Source organism: Peromyscus maniculatus, chromosome 14 (assembly GCF_049852395.1).
Source record: "Peromyscus maniculatus bairdii isolate BWxNUB_F1_BW_parent chromosome 14, HU_Pman_BW_mat_3.1, whole genome shotgun sequence".
In the NCBI taxonomy this organism is placed as follows: Eukaryota; Metazoa; Chordata; class Mammalia; order Rodentia; family Cricetidae; genus Peromyscus; species Peromyscus maniculatus.
Genome location: NC_134865.1, coordinates 45,027,476 through 45,047,497, shown reverse-complemented (window position 1 = coordinate 45,047,497; position 20,022 = coordinate 45,027,476). Strand labels below are relative to the sequence as shown.

Here is a 20,022-nt window from a genome sequence, read left to right as displayed (position 1 = left end):
TGCCATGAAACTATTGGTCTAATTTTCAGAGATGGGTGTTTATTATTATCTTGTTGTTATTATTCACCAGCTGGTGTTTAAATGGCATTTTAAATGATGCAAAATTGCTTATGATTTTTAAGTAGAGAATAATATATGTGTAAATGTACTATTTTTAAAGCAGTGAGTAGCGATCTTTTTAAAAATTGTGCTGCCCATCCAACTGCATTTTAAGTTCTCATCTGTGGTGGACTCAGGATCTTTGCATGAAAATTTGAATCTAAGCAGAGAGTACATGGCGAGCTAGGGTCCCCCTAATATAAACTATGATCTTAGGCGCACACATCTCTCTCCTGCTTCTTTAGGGCAGGCCTCAAAGTGTACAGGACTAACCACACAATCTCATTGCTTATTTAGGACTATGCACCAACGGATCTGAAGGATTAATACTTAGCTATGTGACTGGCCTATGACTTATAAACACACTATTATCAGTACTAAGATGTTAATTGATTGACTAAAAGAATCATTAATTCGTAGTTCTCTACTGGAACATTATTTCCTCTCCCTGTTATAATTTAACACTATAGTTAACATTTCCCCCACTATCATTAACATTATTTCTTTCTTTTTCTCACCATTTTCAAGACCAAGATCAATATCTTTCTAAAATACTCATAATGGGAAATCAAAGTGGCTCATTAGATAAAATTTTTGCCACCAAGTATGACAACCTGAGTTAGATCCCCAGATTCCACATAGTGAAAGGAGAGAATCAATTCCTACAAGTTGTCCTCTGACCTCTGAAAACACACACACACACACACACACACACACACACACACACACACACACACACCATTAATAAATACCTTACCTCCTCTGAGTTAGTCTCCTTGGTTAGCAGAAAACACTTTTTTTTTAAATTGCATTATAAAAAATACACTTATATGTCACCTTACCTTCAAAGTGACCGTTCTCAGCCGAGGGCAATCTTACCATTCCCTTCCCCTACTTGCAGGAGACATTTGTCAACACCCAAAGACATTTTCAATTGTCAAAATTGCCATCTAGGGACTGAGCCAGAGGTGCCAACATCTTAATACTTGAGCAGAGCAGCCCCTGACAATAAACACCAATAGCCTTGTTGCTAAGAACTCCAGCACCAAAGGATTTCAATATAAATAAGGCATGAAGCCTGGCTAGAATTCTGTTTACCCCAGAGGTGAGTTGTTTGCAAAGGAATCAGTTCAGTTTTGTTTTGTTAGATTTATGTATTTTATTTATGTGTATGAGTGTTCTGCCTATGTGTATGTCTGGGCACCAAGTGTGCGCCTGGTGCCTGAAGATGTCAGGAGAGGATGTTGGAGCCCCTGCAACTGGAGTTACTCATGGTTATCCGCTATCATATGGGTGCTGGAAGCTGAACCTGGGTCCTTTGCAAGAGCCATGAGTCCTCTTAACCACTGAGCCATCTCTCCAAGCTTGGACTCGGTATACTTTTAATTTTATTGTGTTTGTAGGCCACGTTAATAAAATCAGTTCTTAGGATCTATTTTTTTTTTTCTTAAAATTTACTGTAGTTGGTACCAGTAGTCATACCAGCAAGCCACGAACCTGAGAACAGGATGTTTTTCTTTTTAACATGATGGAGTTGTGGTCTTTGGGCAATTGGTAGGACAGACATCAATAGTCATCAATCTGTCTTCATTTTACAGAGACCAAGGACTACCCACCTTAGGCATCTAATTAGTGGCAGACGGGGGAATCAAACATTCAAATTCTATCCATTGCATACCCTACTCTTCTCACTCAAGGGTTTAATTCTAGCAGAGTTGGGGGGCAGAAGATCTGAACCACACAGGGGTATTTACTGACCTTCCACATGTAAAGGTCTGTACTATTTCCTGTGGCTATGACTTCAGCATTTGGAACCCTCTAGTTCAAAGGGCTCATGAAGATTTAAATTGTCTTGGATGTAACTTGCAAACCCCAAAGGGTCCCTGAATCAAAATGTGGCTTTGGGTCTCCATTGTCTTCTTTGGAGACCGGAAACTGCTGGAGTTTGGGGCTGGCACCCTGAGTCAGTACACTGTTGGCTGACAGGAAAACGGAACTGAGTGTGGCCTCAGGGGGAGAGGGGACTGGGCTTGAGGTGCTGTAAGGCTGGGTTTAAGTGAAAAAACTCTCAACTCTTTTGTCAGGTCTTTCAAAAGAATAACAGTGATGCTCACAAGCATTTCTATAATTAACAAGCTGTCAACATTTTCTATTACGTCTACAGAAGTCGATTACAGACCTCAGAATTGTGATAAGTGTTTCTTTAGGTCTGAAATGTTAGCCTTCATCTTCTTTTCAGCCTAGGGGCAATTTTTGAAACCAATTTTGTTTCAATCATTTTGGATCAGTTGTGTGGTAATTTTGGAAGTGCAGATGCTTCAGGCCCACCTATTGAAATAAAGATTTTTAAATGGAAACCCAGAGAGGAGGCTGCTTAAGCCTCGCTAGGACCAGCTGCAAAGCTCTGGCAGGGAATTATACAGGCAGACAGGGAGAACAGAATTGAAAAAAATAAGAGGCAGAGAAATGTGTGTGTGTTTCTTTAACAGCAGTTTTTTTCTCCTTTGGACCCTTCAGACTGCAAGATTTTAAGCTCTCCTTTTTTCCTGTTTTAAAAAAAAATAAGAAAATTTATTAGAACAGGTATTAACACTGGGGTTGAACTGAACTTCAGAAATTTCTCATATTTATTTTTTATCTTTCTTTAGTAAACTTTCTTCTGTATCTTTTCTGTTTCTTTAGTTTAAAAAAAAAACTAAATTAACCTTTTTGGTGCTTCTCCGTTATCTTATTCCTTAATGAGTGCTAACTATTTTTACTAATACCCTGCTTTCTCTCTTTTCTACTTGGTCTGATCTGTGAGCCTTCCATCTGTCTGTCCTCTAGCCTCCGCTGCTGAGTACCTGCTCAGTAGACTAAGCTTAAATTGTAAGGTAGACAAAGACAAAATGCTCACTCCTGAAAGAAGCTGGGACGAAGGAGTGGGTCTCGGAGATGAGGAACAGAGTCACTACAGTGATGTCTCAGGACAGCGATGCTTCTTAGACTAAATTCACGGAAGTCATGAAGTAGATGCAGGGGGACTTTAGATATTTGAAGTTTATACCATTGCATTACCCACATGTTTTGGGGTCCCAGTTTTCTTACCTAACAAATGCAGTACTCCTTAGATGGGAACTGCAAGGATTAAAAGAGATATGAATGACTAGCCTTTGCTCAGTGCCCGACAAAATGCATTTCAACAAGAATTAGTTTCCCTTTTGTGACCAACCATTGACTTAATCTAGCAACTGGGCCTCAAGTGTTGTCTACATGATGTCTCACTTTCCACTTGGTTCTTCATTTCACCATCCTTTGGTGTTGTCTTTGGGTCCCTAGAAATGTCCTTTGGTTTTTTTTTTTTTTTTGCTTTAAAGATGTATTTACTTTATTTTATGTATATGAGTACTTGGCCTACATGTAAGCATGCATACCACATGCATGCCTGGTGTCTACGGAGTTTCAGAGGAGGGTGTTGGATCCTCTGGAACTGGAGTTACTGATGGTTTTGGGTCACCGTGTGGGTGCTGAGAATTGAACACAGGTCTGATGCAACAAATGCTCTTAACCGCTGAGCCATCTTCTCAGCCCCTGGGAACATTGAAAACAATAGGCTCTTCTGAGGTAGGCTTTCCCAGTCCTTGTCGTTGCAATAAACTAATCTAAAACATTCCAAGTGCCTTACATGAATTTCCTTAGATCTTTACTGTGCTTGTTTCCTGTGGTTGGTGTAACAGCATGTCTCAAAGCTGAATGGTACCAAAACCCAGAAATGTATTCTCTCCCAGGTCTGGGGGGCCACACATGTGATCAAAGTGTTGGCAGAGTCATCTTCTTTGCAGAGGCTCAGAAGAATGCCTCTTCTGATTCTAGGCTGCTGCTCCTTCTTCTTTTGAAACTGCATCTCTCTAGTCTGTGCTCTGAACTTTACATCACAGTCATTGTGCGTGCGTGCGTGCGTGCGTGCGTGCGTGCGTGCGTGTGTGTGTGTGTGTGTGTGTGTGAACTCTGCCCATAATTCATAAGGATCCAGAAGATTGTATTAGGGACCATCTGGGTAATCTAGGGTGTTTCTCCTTATAAGATCTTTGACTTAATCACTTGTCTTAGCACATAAAGTCAGATCACAGATTCTGGGGATTAGGAAGTGAATTCATCTTTGCAATCTTCTTCCTTCCAGCATACACACCAGTTACTTGATGTTCACGCCAGTCTCAAGTGCTTTTGTAAATGGAAAGATAGAATATTGCAATTGATTGATCTAGAAATAGGAAAACCATTTTTGGCTTTATTATTTTTAAAATTTTTATTTATTTTTATTTTACCTTCATTGGTGTTTTGCCATGGGTGTCCCTTGGAACTGGAGTTACAGACAGTTGTGAGCTGCCATGTGGGTGCTGGGAATTGAACCCAGGTCCTCTGGAAGAGCAGCCCCTGCTCTTAACTGTTGAGCCATCTCTCTAGCCCCAGCTTTATTATTTTTTAAATAAGTTATTTACTTCATTTCAAATTATTCCATATCAAGATTGGAAAGAGCCCAATCAAAGATGAATTTTCATTAATTTCTTCATATTATTTGAAATTGTTTACTTTTCTTTAGGACAATAATAGGCATGAAAAAATAATTAAAGTATTAGATTTATGTCTTGGGATTAAACAAATGAGAAAAGATTCCACATCTCTTTGTATTTTCTATTCAAATATGGAATGTTTAAGTAACTCTTACACTTTTTAAAAATGATAATATAGGCAATTGATCTCTGTTAATATATCACTGAGGAGTCAGAAGAATCTTATGACAGAATTTTGAGTTAGCTATTCAGTATAATTTGTGTCATTTAATATAAAGCAGTGAGCTGCTTCTTTGGGTTTGGTGATGTGCCCTGTCAGCTGTAACTCTTTTAGGTTATTCAGCCTTTCCTTTCCCCTCTTATTAGAGGGGTGAAAACTATTACTCAAGCAAGAACTCTCCTGTTAAGATCTCACCATATGGAAAACAAGTAGATGTCAGAAAAATACATGTCTCAAAACTGTGGACTTGAATCAGAAGAGTGCCCCTGGGCATGGCTCAAATGGCTAAGTCCTTTTCTCCTTTACTTCCCCCAACACATATATGTGTGTGCCTGCTTGTCTGTGTATGTAGTGCATGTGTGCAGGTGCCTGCAGAGGCCGGAAGAGGATGAGAGATCCTCCGGAACTAGAGTTGGAAGTGGTCGTGAGCCACCTCTTGTGGGTGCTGGGACCAAACCCCAGGCCTCTGCAAGAGCAGCAAGTGCCCTTCACCTCTGGACCATCCTCACACCCTGTTCAAGTACTCTTTTACATGCATCAGTAAAATGTTGAAGTTTCCTTGTATAGGAAAAGCAGAGATGAGAATTGAAATACGTCATGATTTGGGGTTGTACTGGTGGGTTTTGTGCCAACTTGACACAAGTTGGAGTCATCTTAGAGGAGGAGACCTCGACTGAGAGAGCGTCTCCATCAGATGGACCTACAGGCAAGTCTGTGAGAGATCTTCTGGACTAGTGACTGATGTGAGCAGGCCTAGATCACGGTCGCCAGTGTCACTTCTAGGAAGGCGGTCCTGAGTTGGATAAGAAGACAGGCTGAGCAAGCCAGTAAGCAGCGCTACTCCATAGCTTGTGCCTCGACTCCTGCCTCCAGGTTTCTGACCTCAGTTTCTTCCCTGATTCCCCTTTATGATGAACTGTAAGCTGTGAGATGAGATAACCCCCCCCTTTTCCCCTCAAGATGCTTATGGTTGTGACTGAAATCTTAACAGGCTGTCCTGTGGGAGCGTGGAAGATAAGAATGGTTGAGAGCAATGCTGTTGATGGAAACCTGGCTCGTGAAGTTTCGGAGGGAAGCCAAGACTCTATCAAGATCATTTATGGGACATTTTAGGATAAGAATCTGTAGAAGTGAAATGTTTACTGGGACCATCAATACTGGTTAGCTGAGGCTGAAAAATAGGTTGATTAATAAGAGGCCAGCATCATGGAGGCCATGCTTCGTGGATGATGGTCAGCATCACTTCTGCAAGGAAGTGTTTGCTCAAGAATATCACAGAGAAGCTGTGTGCCAAAGAAGACAGCATCTGTGTCTTAAGCTGGTAACTGAACTTGGTAATGTTCATGTGAGAGTCTTTCATGTGGAACTGGGTTTGGGGTCATAAAGGTACAAGATTAGCAGGATAATAGAGAGCAGCTGAAGCTTGGCACTGTGAGAGACCAGAAGAGGTCATTAGTAAAGACACAGCTACAGTTGCCGTGGAGACTCCAGGATACTGGAGATACCAGGACTATAGGATGACCACAGGGACAGGGACAGGTGTGGAGTGGAATCAGTCAGAGCCTATGAGATGAGCTACACGTGTTCTGGATGTCAGAGATGGAGGAGCAGAGCTGCCCAACCCCTTCAGAGCCCAGGAGATAGTGGATGAATCCCAGATGCCGGACATCGACCTATAGGATTTGATTGTACTGCTGGATGTTGGCTTTGATTTGATTTAACTGTAGGCCTTTGCTGGTTCTTTCCTCTTGGAATTAGAAAGTATATACATATTTTAGGTTTCAAAGTATCCCACAATGAAGAGATGTTGGATTTTTTTTTAAAGAGAACTTGGACTTTTAAAGTGTTGAATGTATTTAAAGACTGTAGAACTTTAAAATTTATACTACGTTTTAGACTGTGATATTAATATGATATCATGAGAAAAAAAACAATAAAGGAAAGGTTATGGTTTAATACTGATATGTCTGTATGCCAAGCTGACAGAAGATCAATTGTGCTGGTGAATTTTTTGTTGTAGCTAGAGTTTTCTCCAGTCCTGCCTGGCCCATGGTCAGGACAAATCTCTCTCATCCACCAGTCCCACAGCCACTTAGACCCAACTGAGTAAACACAGAGACTTATATTGCTTACAAACTGTATGGCCATGGCAGGCTTCTTGCTATCTAGTTTTCTCTCTGGGTCCCGCCAGGCCCTAGCAGCCCGACAGCCCACTTATAAAATAAACATACAGATGCATATTTTATTTAAACTGTTTGGCCTAATGGCTCAGGCATCTTGCTAGCTGTTCTTATATCTTAAATCAACCCATTTCTATTAGCTATAAGTTGCCACGTGGCTTGTGGCTTACCGGTACCTTACATCTCGCTTGTCATGGCAGAGGCTGGCAGCAGCTCTCTGCCTCAGCCTTCCACTTCCCAGAATTCTCCTCTCTCCTTGTCCCACCTGTACTTTCTGCCTGGCTACTGGGCAATCAGTGTTTTATTTATTAAACAATCAGAGCAACACATTTAACATACAGAACATCCTACAGCATTTTGTTGTTGCTGTTTTGTGTCAACTTGATACAAGCTCGGATCATCTATGAACAGTAACTCTCAATTGAAGAAATGCCTCTATATGATTGGTCTGTAGGCAAATCTATAAGGGCATTTTCTTGATTAAGGATTCACGTGAACAGTCTATAGGTAAGTTTGTGGGGGTATTTTCTTGAGTAAGGATTCATGTGGACAGATGTGGCCTGCTATGGGACGTGCTACCCTTAGGCAGGTGGTCCTGGGTTGTAAAAGAAAGTTGGCCGAACAAGCCCCGAGGAGCAAGCCAGTAAGCAGCATTTCTCCATGGCCTCCACCCTTTGCTTCAGTTCTGCCTCCAGGTTCCGCCTTGAGTTCCTGCTGACTTCCCTTCATGATGGACTGTAAGCTGTGAGCTGATATAAACGCTTTCCTCCCCACGTTGCTTTCCGTCATAACCTTTATCATAGCAATAAAAAGCAAACCAGGATGATGATGATGTTGATGATGGTGATGATGATGGTGATGATTAAGGTCTTAGGTACCATAGAACTATTTATTTACTTATTTATTTTGGTTTTTTGAGACAAGGTTTCTCTGTGTGACAGTGCTGGCTGTCCTGGACTCGCTTTGTAGACCAGGCTGGCCTCAAACTCACAGAGATCCACCTGCCTCTGCCTCCCAAGTGCTCGGATTAAAGGCATGCACCACCACCACCCTGTAGCATTATAGAACTTTATATAATTTAAAGGCATTGTTGTATCATAATGTAGTACAATAACTAACATTTAGAATTACTAATAATGAACAAGAAAGCTTTTCCATTGAGTTCCCTTGAGTTGGTAGATATTGATAATTGGAAAGATAATAGAAAATGAGATTAGAATTTAAAGAATTGTTTGGAGTAGGGCTGTGATAACTAGCCATTCCTAATCTTGTAAATGAACCAAACATGATGCTTGAGAAATAGCCATTAATGAAGGTAAGTGATTATCATGGAAAGGTATAGGTCTCTCAAGACGGAAAGTTTTTGCTTACTCTGGGACTAGAAATTATGTTTGCTCAACCAACAATAAGTAAGAAGCCAATGGGGTTTTGACAACATGGTGAAAAACACAGAATTCTTCTATGGGGGGGGAGGGGAGAAGAAATGCAATTAGAAATTCCAGGGAAAATGAAATATATATAATAAGTTAAGGATAAAAGTGGAAAAACTGAGGGTCAAGGTGATGGTCCAATGGATTAGTGCTTCTGCACAAGCCTGAGGACCTGAGTTTGGATCCCTGGTACCCACATGGTGGCATGTGCCTGTAATCCCAGGGCTGGGGGTTGGAGACAGAGAACTCTGGGAGGTTACTGGCCAACTGGTCTAAACAGTGGATGAGTTCCAGGTCAAGTGAGAGATTCTGTCTTAAAAATCAAAGTGAAAAGCAGTAGAGGAAGACACTAAACATTAACCTCTGGCCTCCACAAGTGCAAACATGAATGTTGGAATGCACCACACACACACACACACACACACACACACACACACACACACACAAAATGAAACATCTAAACCATGGCATATTTGTAATCAATTTATGGAAAATAAACAGAGGAAATTTTAGTTGATTTTGCTTGGGAAATTGATTCAAGTAAAATTTCAAGTGAAATGTGTAATAGGACAAAAGTTTATCATCTGTATTTTTTTTTTTTTGCATTAGTAGCATTCTTTAGGTGCATACCTAGGCAACCTTGAACAAAAAATGGGACCTAATGAATTATGGAACCTGAAACAGGGCAAAGGTTGTTGTTGTTGTGTGTGTGTGTGTGTGTGTGTGTGTGTGTGTGTGTGTGTGCGCGCGCGCGCACACATGTGTGAAAGCAGAAGAGGACATAGCATATCATCTCCCTCAATTCTATAATCCTCTGCTTTATTCCTTTAAGGCAGGATCTCTTGCTAACCTTGACTTTCCATTTTTAAATTTAAAAAAATTTTCTTTGGTTAAGGTGATAGCGAGCCAGCCCTAGATGACGCTCCTGCCAGATGTTTAGAGACCACACAAAGCTGGCTGAATGGGTGCTGGGGTTCAAACTCTTGTCTTCAAGTTTGCATGGCAAGTGTTCCTTAACCACTGAGCCATGTCTTCAACCTCCATTGAGCAAGCTTGCTTTTTTTTTTTTTAAATCCGATGTGAAAGATATAAATGATTTTGGAGGTCACCAACCTAAAAGGACATTTTCCTTCTACTGTTCTGTACATTATCATTTAAGAAAATCTGGCCCCAGGGACAGATGGCTTTAAGTAACCAGGTCAATTCACATGTCTAACCCTAAGGTCAGGTCCTGTGGCTCAAAGGTTTGATTTCCTTTTCTTTTACCCCTTGCCTCTCTTCCTCCCTCCTTCCTTCCCTCCCTCTCCTCCCCTGCCCTTTCTTCTTTTCTTCCTTTTTTTCCTTTCTGAGACAGGATCTCATTGCGTAGCTCTGGCTGGCCTGGAATTCACTTGCCTTTACCTCCTGCATACTGAGATTAAAGGCAGTGCCACTATACCGAGTCCTGATTTATCTCTTGTTAAGGATGCGCAGCTCTGTTACCTGAGGGTGACTTCTGAATGTCATGAACCTTTATTTTCCTATAATTGATCTCATCTTCCTCTTTAGTCTCTTCCCTGAAATATACCAGGGGCAGTGGGGTGAGAGGGGGGCATCTTTAAACTTCTCAATTAAAGATGGCTTAAAGTTTATCTTTTAGGTAAATCAGGTGGGGTTTGTTTTGCTTTGTTTTTGTTTTTGTGTTTTTGTTAAATGCAGCTTTAAAAATCCCTCTGTCTCTCTAAACCGGCATCTTTACACGAGACAGACATGAACTTGTGGTAGGTTGGCATGCCCTTGGATGTATTTGATGGTCTTTGGCTCTTTTCTGGTCTGCTGGGGTACGTGCTGCTGGGCAACCGGCCTTAGCATATAGAGCAGGCATTCACTGCTAGTATCTGGATTTCTCAACATCCACTTTCAACCGTGAAACACCACACACTTTATCTCTGCCTATCGGTCTTTAAGTAGTCTCTCTATTAATTCATGTTTAATTTTTGGTCATGATATGGTTTGTGCATGTGTGTTGACGGTGGTATTGCCACACGTGCCACTGTGTGCTTATGGCATCAGAGGACAACCCACAATGATGCTTCTCCTCTTTGACCAGGTGGATCCCCAGGGACTGAACTCCGATTATCAGGCTTGGTGACGGACACCTTTACCCAGTGACCAACTAGCAGGTTCCTTATTTTGATTTGAATTATCAGATGAGAATGATGTCCCCTGCCGAGACTTTGACTTAGAACTGGAGGTCATTGAGATCATCGACTTGACATCCCCCATCAGCATCTCAGTTAGTGTTCACCATCATCCTTGTCCTCATGGTTAGCTGGTGAGGGTTGTTTATCTTTGTGATCTCTTTATTCAACTATATACAGTGTTCTAGAAAGCACAAGGGCTTGATAGAAAAGGGCTATGATGTCACATTGGAGCTTCTAGGGAGATTAGGAATTGAGAACTGAAAAATGGAGACATTTTTTTTCTCCAGTTGAGAGGAATAACATGAACACAAAGCTTTAGAAGCTTAAATAATCAAAATGTCTTCATGGGTCACTGAGGAAGCCGGTTTGATTAAAGTAGAGAGATTTTTGTTGGGAAACGAAGTTGAGATCAAATTGGGAATATTTTTGTTCACATTTTTCTTTAAAGTTTATTCAATACAACACAGTCTCCAACTTCACTGAGGTGGCTGGCTACATCCACGACCAAAGCCAGCCCCAGCCTCAGCTTTCTGGTTAGCACCAGAGGGCACAGCAATTCTTCTGTATGTGTCTCGGTCTGTCCCCTCCTCTTGCGAATCTTGCAGGTGGGTCACTCTCTAGATCTTTGGGCCAAGGCCTGCCAGTTGAGGATGGCTACCTGGCAGGGTGCAGGCACTTTCTCCGGGGGTAGGTGGAGGTCATCTGGGAGATACTGGATGCCCTCGTTTGTAAGGTACCAATAGAAATGTCTCCAGACAACTCCCCCTTCCCATAGCCTTGAGGCTTCAGAGACCTCACGGCCTTCAGTAAGTGAAGGCTGGGCACACATTCTTACCTGCCAGCTCGGGGTGTTTGGGCATATGGTCATCTTTCTTGGCAACCGGCACTCCTTCCTTAAAAAGGAGTTCATAGATGGCAATCCGGTTCTTAGGCATCAACAGCACAGCAGGGTCCATCCGAGATGAAGGCTGGGAAGGAAGGGGTGTGCATCGCACAGCGTCTCTACTGGGCCCAAACGGGGAAACGTTTAAGACAGGGGAGAAGCATTCCAATCTGAAGCAGAGGGAAATGCAGGACATAATTAATTAAATAGCTATATTTTTGGAGACAGTCTCACATAGCTCATGCTGACCTTAAACTCCCTACGTAGCCAAGGATGACCTTGAACCTGTTCCTCCTGCCTTCACCTCCTGAGTGCTGGGATTACAGGTGTGTGCCACTCTGACCGGGTTAATTAATTTATTTCGAATCAGGTAAATAATATGATGGGATAGGTGTAAGGGAAAAAAAAATCAGCATGGAGGATGGAGAGATGGCCCAGCAGGTAAGAGCACTGGCTGCTCTTCCAGAGGTCCTGAGTTCCATTCTCAACAACCATGTGGTGGCTCACAACCATCTGTAATGAGATCTGATGCCCTCTTTCTGTGTGCAGGCAAACATGCAGACAGAGCACTCATACATAAAAAAAAAAAAAAAAAGTCAGTATGTTCTTGGATGGAATGGAAAGAATAGGGCAGATCAAAGAGGAAAAGCCTGTCTCCACTCCATGACAGCGTTCACCCTCTGCTGGCTGCTGGAGATAAGTGGTGGGCAAACGAAGAAAAGTAAAGCTAGAGACCTGTGTGGCATAAAGAATAGAATAGTGAGGAATAAGTTAGGACTGAGTGTCCTAGTTTAGCTTTGGTGGCTGTCATAAAATACCCCCAATAAAAAGAAGCAACTTAAAGGAAAGGGAGTCTATTTTGGTTCACAATTCCAGGTTACATTACAGTCCTTTTTTTTTTTTTCTTCCAGTTTTTTGAGACAAGGTTTCTCTGTGTATCCCTGGCTCTCCTAGAACTCACTCTGTAGACCAGGCTGGCCTCAAACGCAGAGATCCACCTGGCTCTGCCTCTCAAGTGCTGGGATTAAAGGTGTGCGCCACCACACCTGGTTTACACACCTAGGTCACATGACAGCATTAGGAGCTGGAGCTAGGTGGTCATCTTCACCCACAATTAGGAGCAGAGGGAAATGGGTGCATGCATGCTTACTTCCTCGCTCTGCTTGTGCTCAGCTCCATGTCTCCATTCTTCTACAGCTACAATCCCTCTGCCTAGGGAATGGTGCTTCCCATAGTGGGCTGGGCCTTCCCCTATCAATTAATTTAATTAAGACAATCCCTTACATGCCTTCAGGTCAGTCCAATATAAAGACAAAACAAAAACCTCTTTTCTAGGGTTATTCCAGATGGTGTTGAGTTGACAATTAAAGCTACCACACTGAGATTTTGAATATCATTTAATACAACTTGACAAGTAAATGGACATATTTCAGGAGAAACAGATGAATACCTAGAACAGAAACAAAGGCACATGAACAGTGAAAAAATGGATGGGTTAGGTTGAATTAAGTGGTGTTTACCTGAGATGGGTTAGGTTAACCTGCACGGAGTTAACATGGGTGTAGTGTAAGTGATGTTTGGCCCAGAAAGACACTGTACTGCTCCAGCGACAGGGAATTAAATAAAGAAAACAATTTTGTTTTAATATTTAAGTGCAAATTCTTTCATACAAATGAACCCTGGTACATTTTTAACCCCATTTTCCTCCATTGACCTAACTTTGAGGCATGTAAATAAATTAGTCTTAGCAGGCTCACATTATTTACTTCTTCTATGACTCTTTTTCCTGTAATGACAATTCTTAGGAGAATCATGTCCATTTCTCTCCTTGGAAACGCTTATAAATTGAGATGGTAGCCATTATGATAAACTATTGCTATACCCCATTTATTGTGGCTACCAAGGTGTATGTGGTGTGTGTGTGGAGGGTTGTAGGAGTTGGCCTGTTCTTGAGGAGCCTATAGTACAGTGGAAGACAGAAAATAATGGAGAACTAAAGCTATGCTAATGACTGTGAAGGATAAGAATGTAAAGTAAGAGTTTATAATGGGCATTGCTAGGGCTGTAATACTCTCTGGTTGCTCTTCCAGAGGTCCTGAGTTCAATTCTCAACAACCATATGGTGGCTCACAACCATCTATAATGGGATCTGATGGATCTGAGACTTGGATGGTATATAGATTATTCAGTGAAGATGGAGATTTCTAAGCTGAGGACCTAACCAGAAACTGGATTTGTGGTGAAAAAGAGTATGTTAAGAACAGAAAGATTTGTAATATGGATGCATTGCAAAAGGATGGATGGAGTTAATATACTATGAAGATGTAGAGAAAGAGTTCTATAAAGGAGCCTATAAACCATGTTAAGAGTTTTGTTATTTATTACGGGAACAAAAGGAAGCCATTTGGTGTGTGTGTGTGTGTGTGTGTGTGTGTGTGTGTGTGTGTGTGTGTGTGTGTGTTGTTATATTATGACAATAAAAATGAAATAAGACAGCTTGCCATGTTGGCAACTACATATATGAGTATGGAACCCAGGAGATAGGTAACATGGAAAAGTTGCTACTCTAAATGACTGCTCATTTCATTCTACTTCTTATGTTTGGAGAATTCCCACTATAGCAATTTGGGAGGAAGACAAAACTGAGCGTGTGCTGAAATGCTGTGGAGAGGTCAGGTCACATAAGGACTAAAACGTGTTTAGTGGATTTAGTGACTGTGCTGGCTAGTTTTATGTCAGCTTGACACAACTGTAATCATCTGAGAGAAGAGAACTCAGTTGAGAAAATGCCTCCAGAAGATCAGGCTGCAGACAAGCCCGTAGGGTGCTTTCTTAATTAGTGCTTGATAGAGGAGGGCCCAGCCCATTGTGGGTGGTGCCATCCCTGGGCTGGTGGTCCTGAGAAAGCAGGCTCAGGGCTGGAGAGATGGCTCAGAGGTTAAGAGCACTGACTGCTCTTCCAGAGGTTCTGAGTTCAATTCCCAGCAACCACATAGTGGCTCACAACCATCTGTAATGAGATCTGGTGCCCTCTTCTGGCCTGCAGTCATACATGCTGTATACATAATAAATAAATAAATCTTAAAAAAAAAAAAGAAAAGAAAAGAAAGAAAGCAGGCTCAGCAAGCCAGTAAGCAGGAGTCCTCTATGGCCTCTTTATCAGCTCTCGCTTCCGGTTCCTGCCCTGTTTGAGTCCCTGCCTTGGCTTCCCTCAACTGACTGTGATTCAGATATGTAAGGCAAACAAGTCATTCTTTCCCCAAGTTACTTTTGGTCATGGTGTCTTATTATAGCAATAGAAACCCGAACTAAGACAATGGTAGAATGTCATTGTAATGTTCAGTAAGGACAAAGTTTACGATGCAATGGACCTGGAAGGCGGACTGGAATCAGCTGAGAAATAAGCCAGGAGGGAGAGCACGTAAGCTTGAACAACTGTTTGAAAATGTGTTGGCTGGAGGTCGAGCAAATCGGCTGTGGCGAGAGTCTCCAGCAGTCAACTTGAGCAGTGGTTTGTGCAGAAAAGCACCTTCAGGGCAGGAAGGACGAGGTTTTAGCACAACATGTTGAAAAAGTCAAGAAGGAAAGAGGAGCTGATTGTAACCCTTCCTTAATTTCAAGAGGGCTAGCCTGGAGAGAGGCTGTGTCGGGGAGAAGGGCTGAAGGAGGGAAGTCTAAGGCAGAGAGGTAGAATCAGGCAGAGGAAAACCCTGCATTGAGCAGAGCTCTGTGGCGCTTGTCCTCAGACCAGAGCCTTGTGAATGGAGCCTCTGGGGCCATGATAGGCTGATGACCAAAGGACTGTCTTCTCCTCCCAAAATCAGACAACACACAGAGAGACTCCATCTGCTGAGTAATACTGTAGGAAAGTCAGTGCGGGATATTGTCTTGGAACTAAGTATCAGGCTAGTAAATTCAGCATCTGACAGATGTAGTGGGCCCATTCCCAGGTGAGTACTCATGATGGAGCCTCTGGACTTGACCTTGTACCTGTCCCATTCCAAAATTCTCTTTTGAAGATGCTCTGGCAAGGAAGACGCTCTGACTACTGAATAATTTTTAATAAATTTTAATTACTCACACATGGGACCGGTGGTGGTGGTACAGCTTGGGAACATGTGTGCATGTATGTGACAGTAACTAAGATACGCAAAGATGTGAATTTTTTCATTTTTCTTTATTAAGAAATTTTCTATAGATGTGAATTTAAATACAAATAAATTGATTTTTTTATATCACAGTAAGGTGGTGTTTCTAGATTTCTACAAATTTTCATTAGAAAGTCTAATATTGAGTTGAGGTGAGTCAACTCCTATTAAATTTTCTTGGTAGCTTTAGCAACATGGTGCCAACAAAACTCAATGCCTCTACCCTTCATAGTTATTTTCATAAACTTTCCTAGGAAGATATAGTTAATAAACATAATACGGCAAGCATAATAAGAACAAAAATGGTTTAATTTTCTAAAATAGGAGGAAGAACTCAGCAACAGAAAAACAAATAATCTGATTTCAAGATGAGCAAGGACCTAGGTAGGTATTTTTTTGAAAAGACATACAAATCACAACAGGCGAATGAAGAAATGTACAGCATCACTAATCACCAAGTAAAAAAAATCAAACCCCTGAGATATGGTGGTACATAATTTTATGCCAGCATTAACCATAAAGGTCTGGAGGTCTGTACAGACAGAGCTGGGCAGGAAGAAGTGATGTAGCTGGGCTGAGAGAGGAAATGAGATGGCAGAACAGAAAGGCGTATAGGCATCGGTGGGTAAACAGGAAGTAGGTCTCTTTGGCAGAGGATCTCTAAGTGATGAGAACGTGGCTGGCTTCTTTCTGCTTTTCTGAAATCTCGGTTTTAACCCCAATGTCTGGCTCCAGCTTTTTCTTATTAATAAGACCATGTAGCAATTCACCTTACACAGAGTAAGCAAAAACTTTCCATCTTGGGAGACCTATATCTTTCCACGATAATCACTTGCCTTCATTAACGGCTATTTCTCAAGCATCATGTTTGGTTCATTTACAAGATTAGGAATGGCCGGTTATTACAGCCCTACTCCAAACAATTCTTTAAATTCTAATCTCATTTTCTATTATCTTTCCTTCCAACTATTAATATCTACCAACTTAAGGGAACTCAACGGAAAAGCCTTCTTGTTCATTATTAGTAATTCTAAATGTTAGTTATTTACTACATTATGATACAATAATGCCTTTAAAGTATATACAATTCTATAATACCACAGGGCAGTGATGGTACATGCCTTTAATCCGAGCACTTGGGAGGCAGAGGCAGGCGGATCTCAGTGAGTTCGAGGCCAGCCTGGTCTAAAGAGTGAGTTCTAGGACAGCCAGGGATGTTACATAAAGAATCTATGTCTCAAAAACTCAAAATAAAATAATAAAATAAAAAAAGAAGCAATTTAGGAGATTTTCTATTTTTCCCCTTGTATGTTCACTTTAGATACACACATTCAAAAGCATAAATAATCGAGTAGGTTTTAGTTCTGAGGGGAAAGGTTTCCCCAAGGGAAGTGCTACATAGCTTTGCTCCTGTGTCGCAGCTCTGAAGGGAAAGGTATCCTGGCAATCCAGAGCCAAGGAATACCACAGTCACACCACACAATAAACCTCACACAAGCGATTTATTGGGAGGGGAAAAACAAAACAGGAGGATGGCTGCCTGAAGCGGCAGGGAACCGAGGAGAAGGCTGGGTTTGTATAGAGTGTCTTGGGGCGGAGATGGCCTGGGATTGGTGGGATTTTGGTGGCCTGATCTTGAGGCAAGATGATGCACTGGTGGGATTCTGTTTCTGGTTTGGGGTTTGGGGTCAAGTTAGGGTCAGGGTCCTGGTCTTGGGGTTAAGTTAGAGTGTCTTTCCTTGGCCCTTTTACCCTACATCTAGGAACAGTAAGTTAAAACAAAAAACAACAACTTTGGGTTAAATTTTTAAAAAGCAAATGAGGGATTGGAGATTTAGCTCAGTGGTAGAGCGCTTGCCAAGCAAGCTCAAGGCCCTGGGTTCGATCCTCAGCACCAAAAAAAAGTAAAAAGAAAGCAAAAGAAAATGCAACAGTCTTTAAAACGTGCTTAGCAAGAGTTTTGAGAAATTCTGAATTCAAGCGGAACTTTGAATTCCAGTCGCTCCTGGGCTCAGTGTTCATTTTCACTGCTGACTCCCAACCCCGCTGTGTTACTCCAGGGCGGGGTGGTGTGTAAGGGGCACACGGGGCCGCTCACGGGAAAGCCTTGGCGCGGCTTTCTCACTCCCGCCGCCCCCCGAGTTTTGACGCCTCCACCTCGGGAAGGCGTGGCCGCCGCAGCCCGGCCCGCGATCTCGCGAGATTTGCGGCTGACCACGTGATCCGCAGGGGGCGGGGTCTCCCAAGCCCTCGCCAAAGGGCTTGGACTTCTGTGGAAGGCTGGTTCGGTCGCGGCTGAGGACACGGGGAAGAGCGAGCGGACGGACGGACGTTCGGGGGTCCGGAGGGTCCCGTGAGGTGGGCTGGCACGGGGCGGGCCGCACGGGGCCGGGCGGGCCCCCACCCCCAAAAAAAAATTTCATACACGTCCAATCTCACCGGTTTTCCGTGGTCCAGGCCAGGGACAGGACTTTCTTAAGAATCCCCCTACAGTTGGTCCCGAAGTTTTAAAATGTAAACCAAGAGGTCCGAATGTCTGTGGGTTCTACTCATTCGAAGGCTTCTTGCAATAACACCCAGTATCAACAGTCGAAGGAAAACTTCCAGAACATTCCGCCTTCCCCTTCGAGTGCCTGTTCAGTTGCTTATCAGGGCTCTGGAAGCGCTGGCCAGGAATCCAGCCGTTGCCTGGGAGAGGTTCTCTCCCCTCGGGTCTTCAGCTATCTGTGTTTTTCTTTTTTAAGAATGCTGTGTTCACTGGGCGGCAGCAGCGCACGCCTTTAATCCCAGCACTCGGGAGGCAGAGGCAGGCGGATCTCTGTGAGTTCCAAGCCAGCCTGAGTGCTATATTTGAAAGGTTCTTACTCTCTATATGCTGTTTTATGTATGGTTTCAGAAATTTTATTGTTTATTTTACACAGGATCCAAGATGAATGACAACCTGTTTGTCAGTTTAGACAGGCTTTTGTTGGAATTTGGTAGGTATAAAATGAAAATAAAGAAATAAGCAGCAGTTTGTATTAACACTTGACATTTAACCGTGAAGTAAAATTACAACAGAAATGTTTATTTTAGTTTTCCAGTATGAGCAAGACAAAAGTGCTAAAGAAGATATGATTCAAAGAATTAATAGTAAGTAGTTTTCCATGAAATAAATATTTTAGTTTTTTAATTTTATAATTGCACTGCTTAGGGCAACCTATAGTTGTGTGTGTGAGAGGAATCTTTCTTTTGAGTAACAGTGAGCTAGTTTTCTTAGGGGTAATAATAGTTGTAACTTACCTAGTGTTGCAATGATAAATGTTTGTATTCAACATCATTGTGTGAAGAATTTCTCACAAACAATCTCTTATATACAGTTTTGTTTTTACCCTTCAAATAACAAGGTCATTTCAAATATTTAATTTTTTTCCCTAGAAATAACCAAAAAGGTTGGTAAGTGGCATGCTTACAGGAAGAATGATTCTGAAAAATGATAAGTAAAATATCAGGGTCATGTTTTGAATTCTTTTTTTTTTTTTTTTTTTTTTTTTTTGGTTTTTCGAGACAGGGTTTCTCTGTGTAGCTTTGCGCCTTTCCTGGGACTCACTTGGTAGCCCAGGCTGGCCTCGAACTCACAGAGATCCGCCTGGCTCTGCCTCCCGAGTGCTGGGATTAAAGGCGTGCGCCACCACCGCCCGGCTCTTCATGTTTTGAATTCTTAAAATGGTTTAGTTCTAATTTCAGTTTTGAAAGCATAACTGTTAATTTCTTAGTATTCTAAAAGAATTTTATTATCTTTTCTGCAATCAAAAAGAAAATAGAATATTAATTAATTATTTCAGTGCTAGAGAGATGGTTCAGTAGTTAAAAGCACTTGTTGCTCATGTAAAGGACCCAGGTTGAGTTCCCAGCACACCCACATTGTGATTCACAACTTCTGTAATTTCAGTTTCAGGGAATCTTTATGACCTCTTCCAGTCTTCACTGAACACTAGACACACACATAGTACATGTGTATACAGTCAGGCAAAATACTCATACACATAAATTTAAAATTCCAATTTTTAGCCAGGCAGCGGTGGTGGTGGTGGTGGTGGCGGCGGCTTTAATCCCAGCACTCGGGAGGCAGAGCCAGGCGGATCTCTGTGAGTTCGAAGCCAGCCTGGGCTACAGAGTGAATTACAGGAAAGGCACCAAAGCTAAACAGAGAAACCCTCTCTCAGAAAAAAAAAAAAAAAAACCAATTTTTCAAAGCAATTTTTATCTTTTTATTATTTATTTAACCTCAAGCCATAAGTGTATTGGTATATTTAATAATTGATGTGCAATGGATGCAGTTTTATGTTT

The 20,022-nt window shown here is 42.0% G+C and overlaps 1 protein-coding gene across 5 annotated transcripts in view; it reads left to right on the top strand.

The window, feature by feature from the left end:
- Positions 1-17,913: 17,913 nt before the first annotated feature.
- Positions 17,914-20,022, top strand: part of C14H14orf39 (chromosome 14 C14orf39 homolog) — a 36,581-nt gene continuing 34,472 nt past the window's right edge. For all 5 annotated transcript variants that reach the window (XM_042260778.2, XM_076550870.1, XM_015986344.3 and 2 more), the window contains exons 1-3: positions 17,914-18,051; positions 18,615-18,671; positions 18,769-18,825. In XM_042260778.2, coding sequence (XP_042116712.1) covers positions 18,623-18,671; positions 18,769-18,825 — 106 coding nt within the window. In that variant the 5' untranslated portion in view covers positions 17,914-18,051; positions 18,615-18,622. The remainder of the gene's footprint in view (positions 18,052-18,614; positions 18,672-18,768; positions 18,826-20,022) is intronic.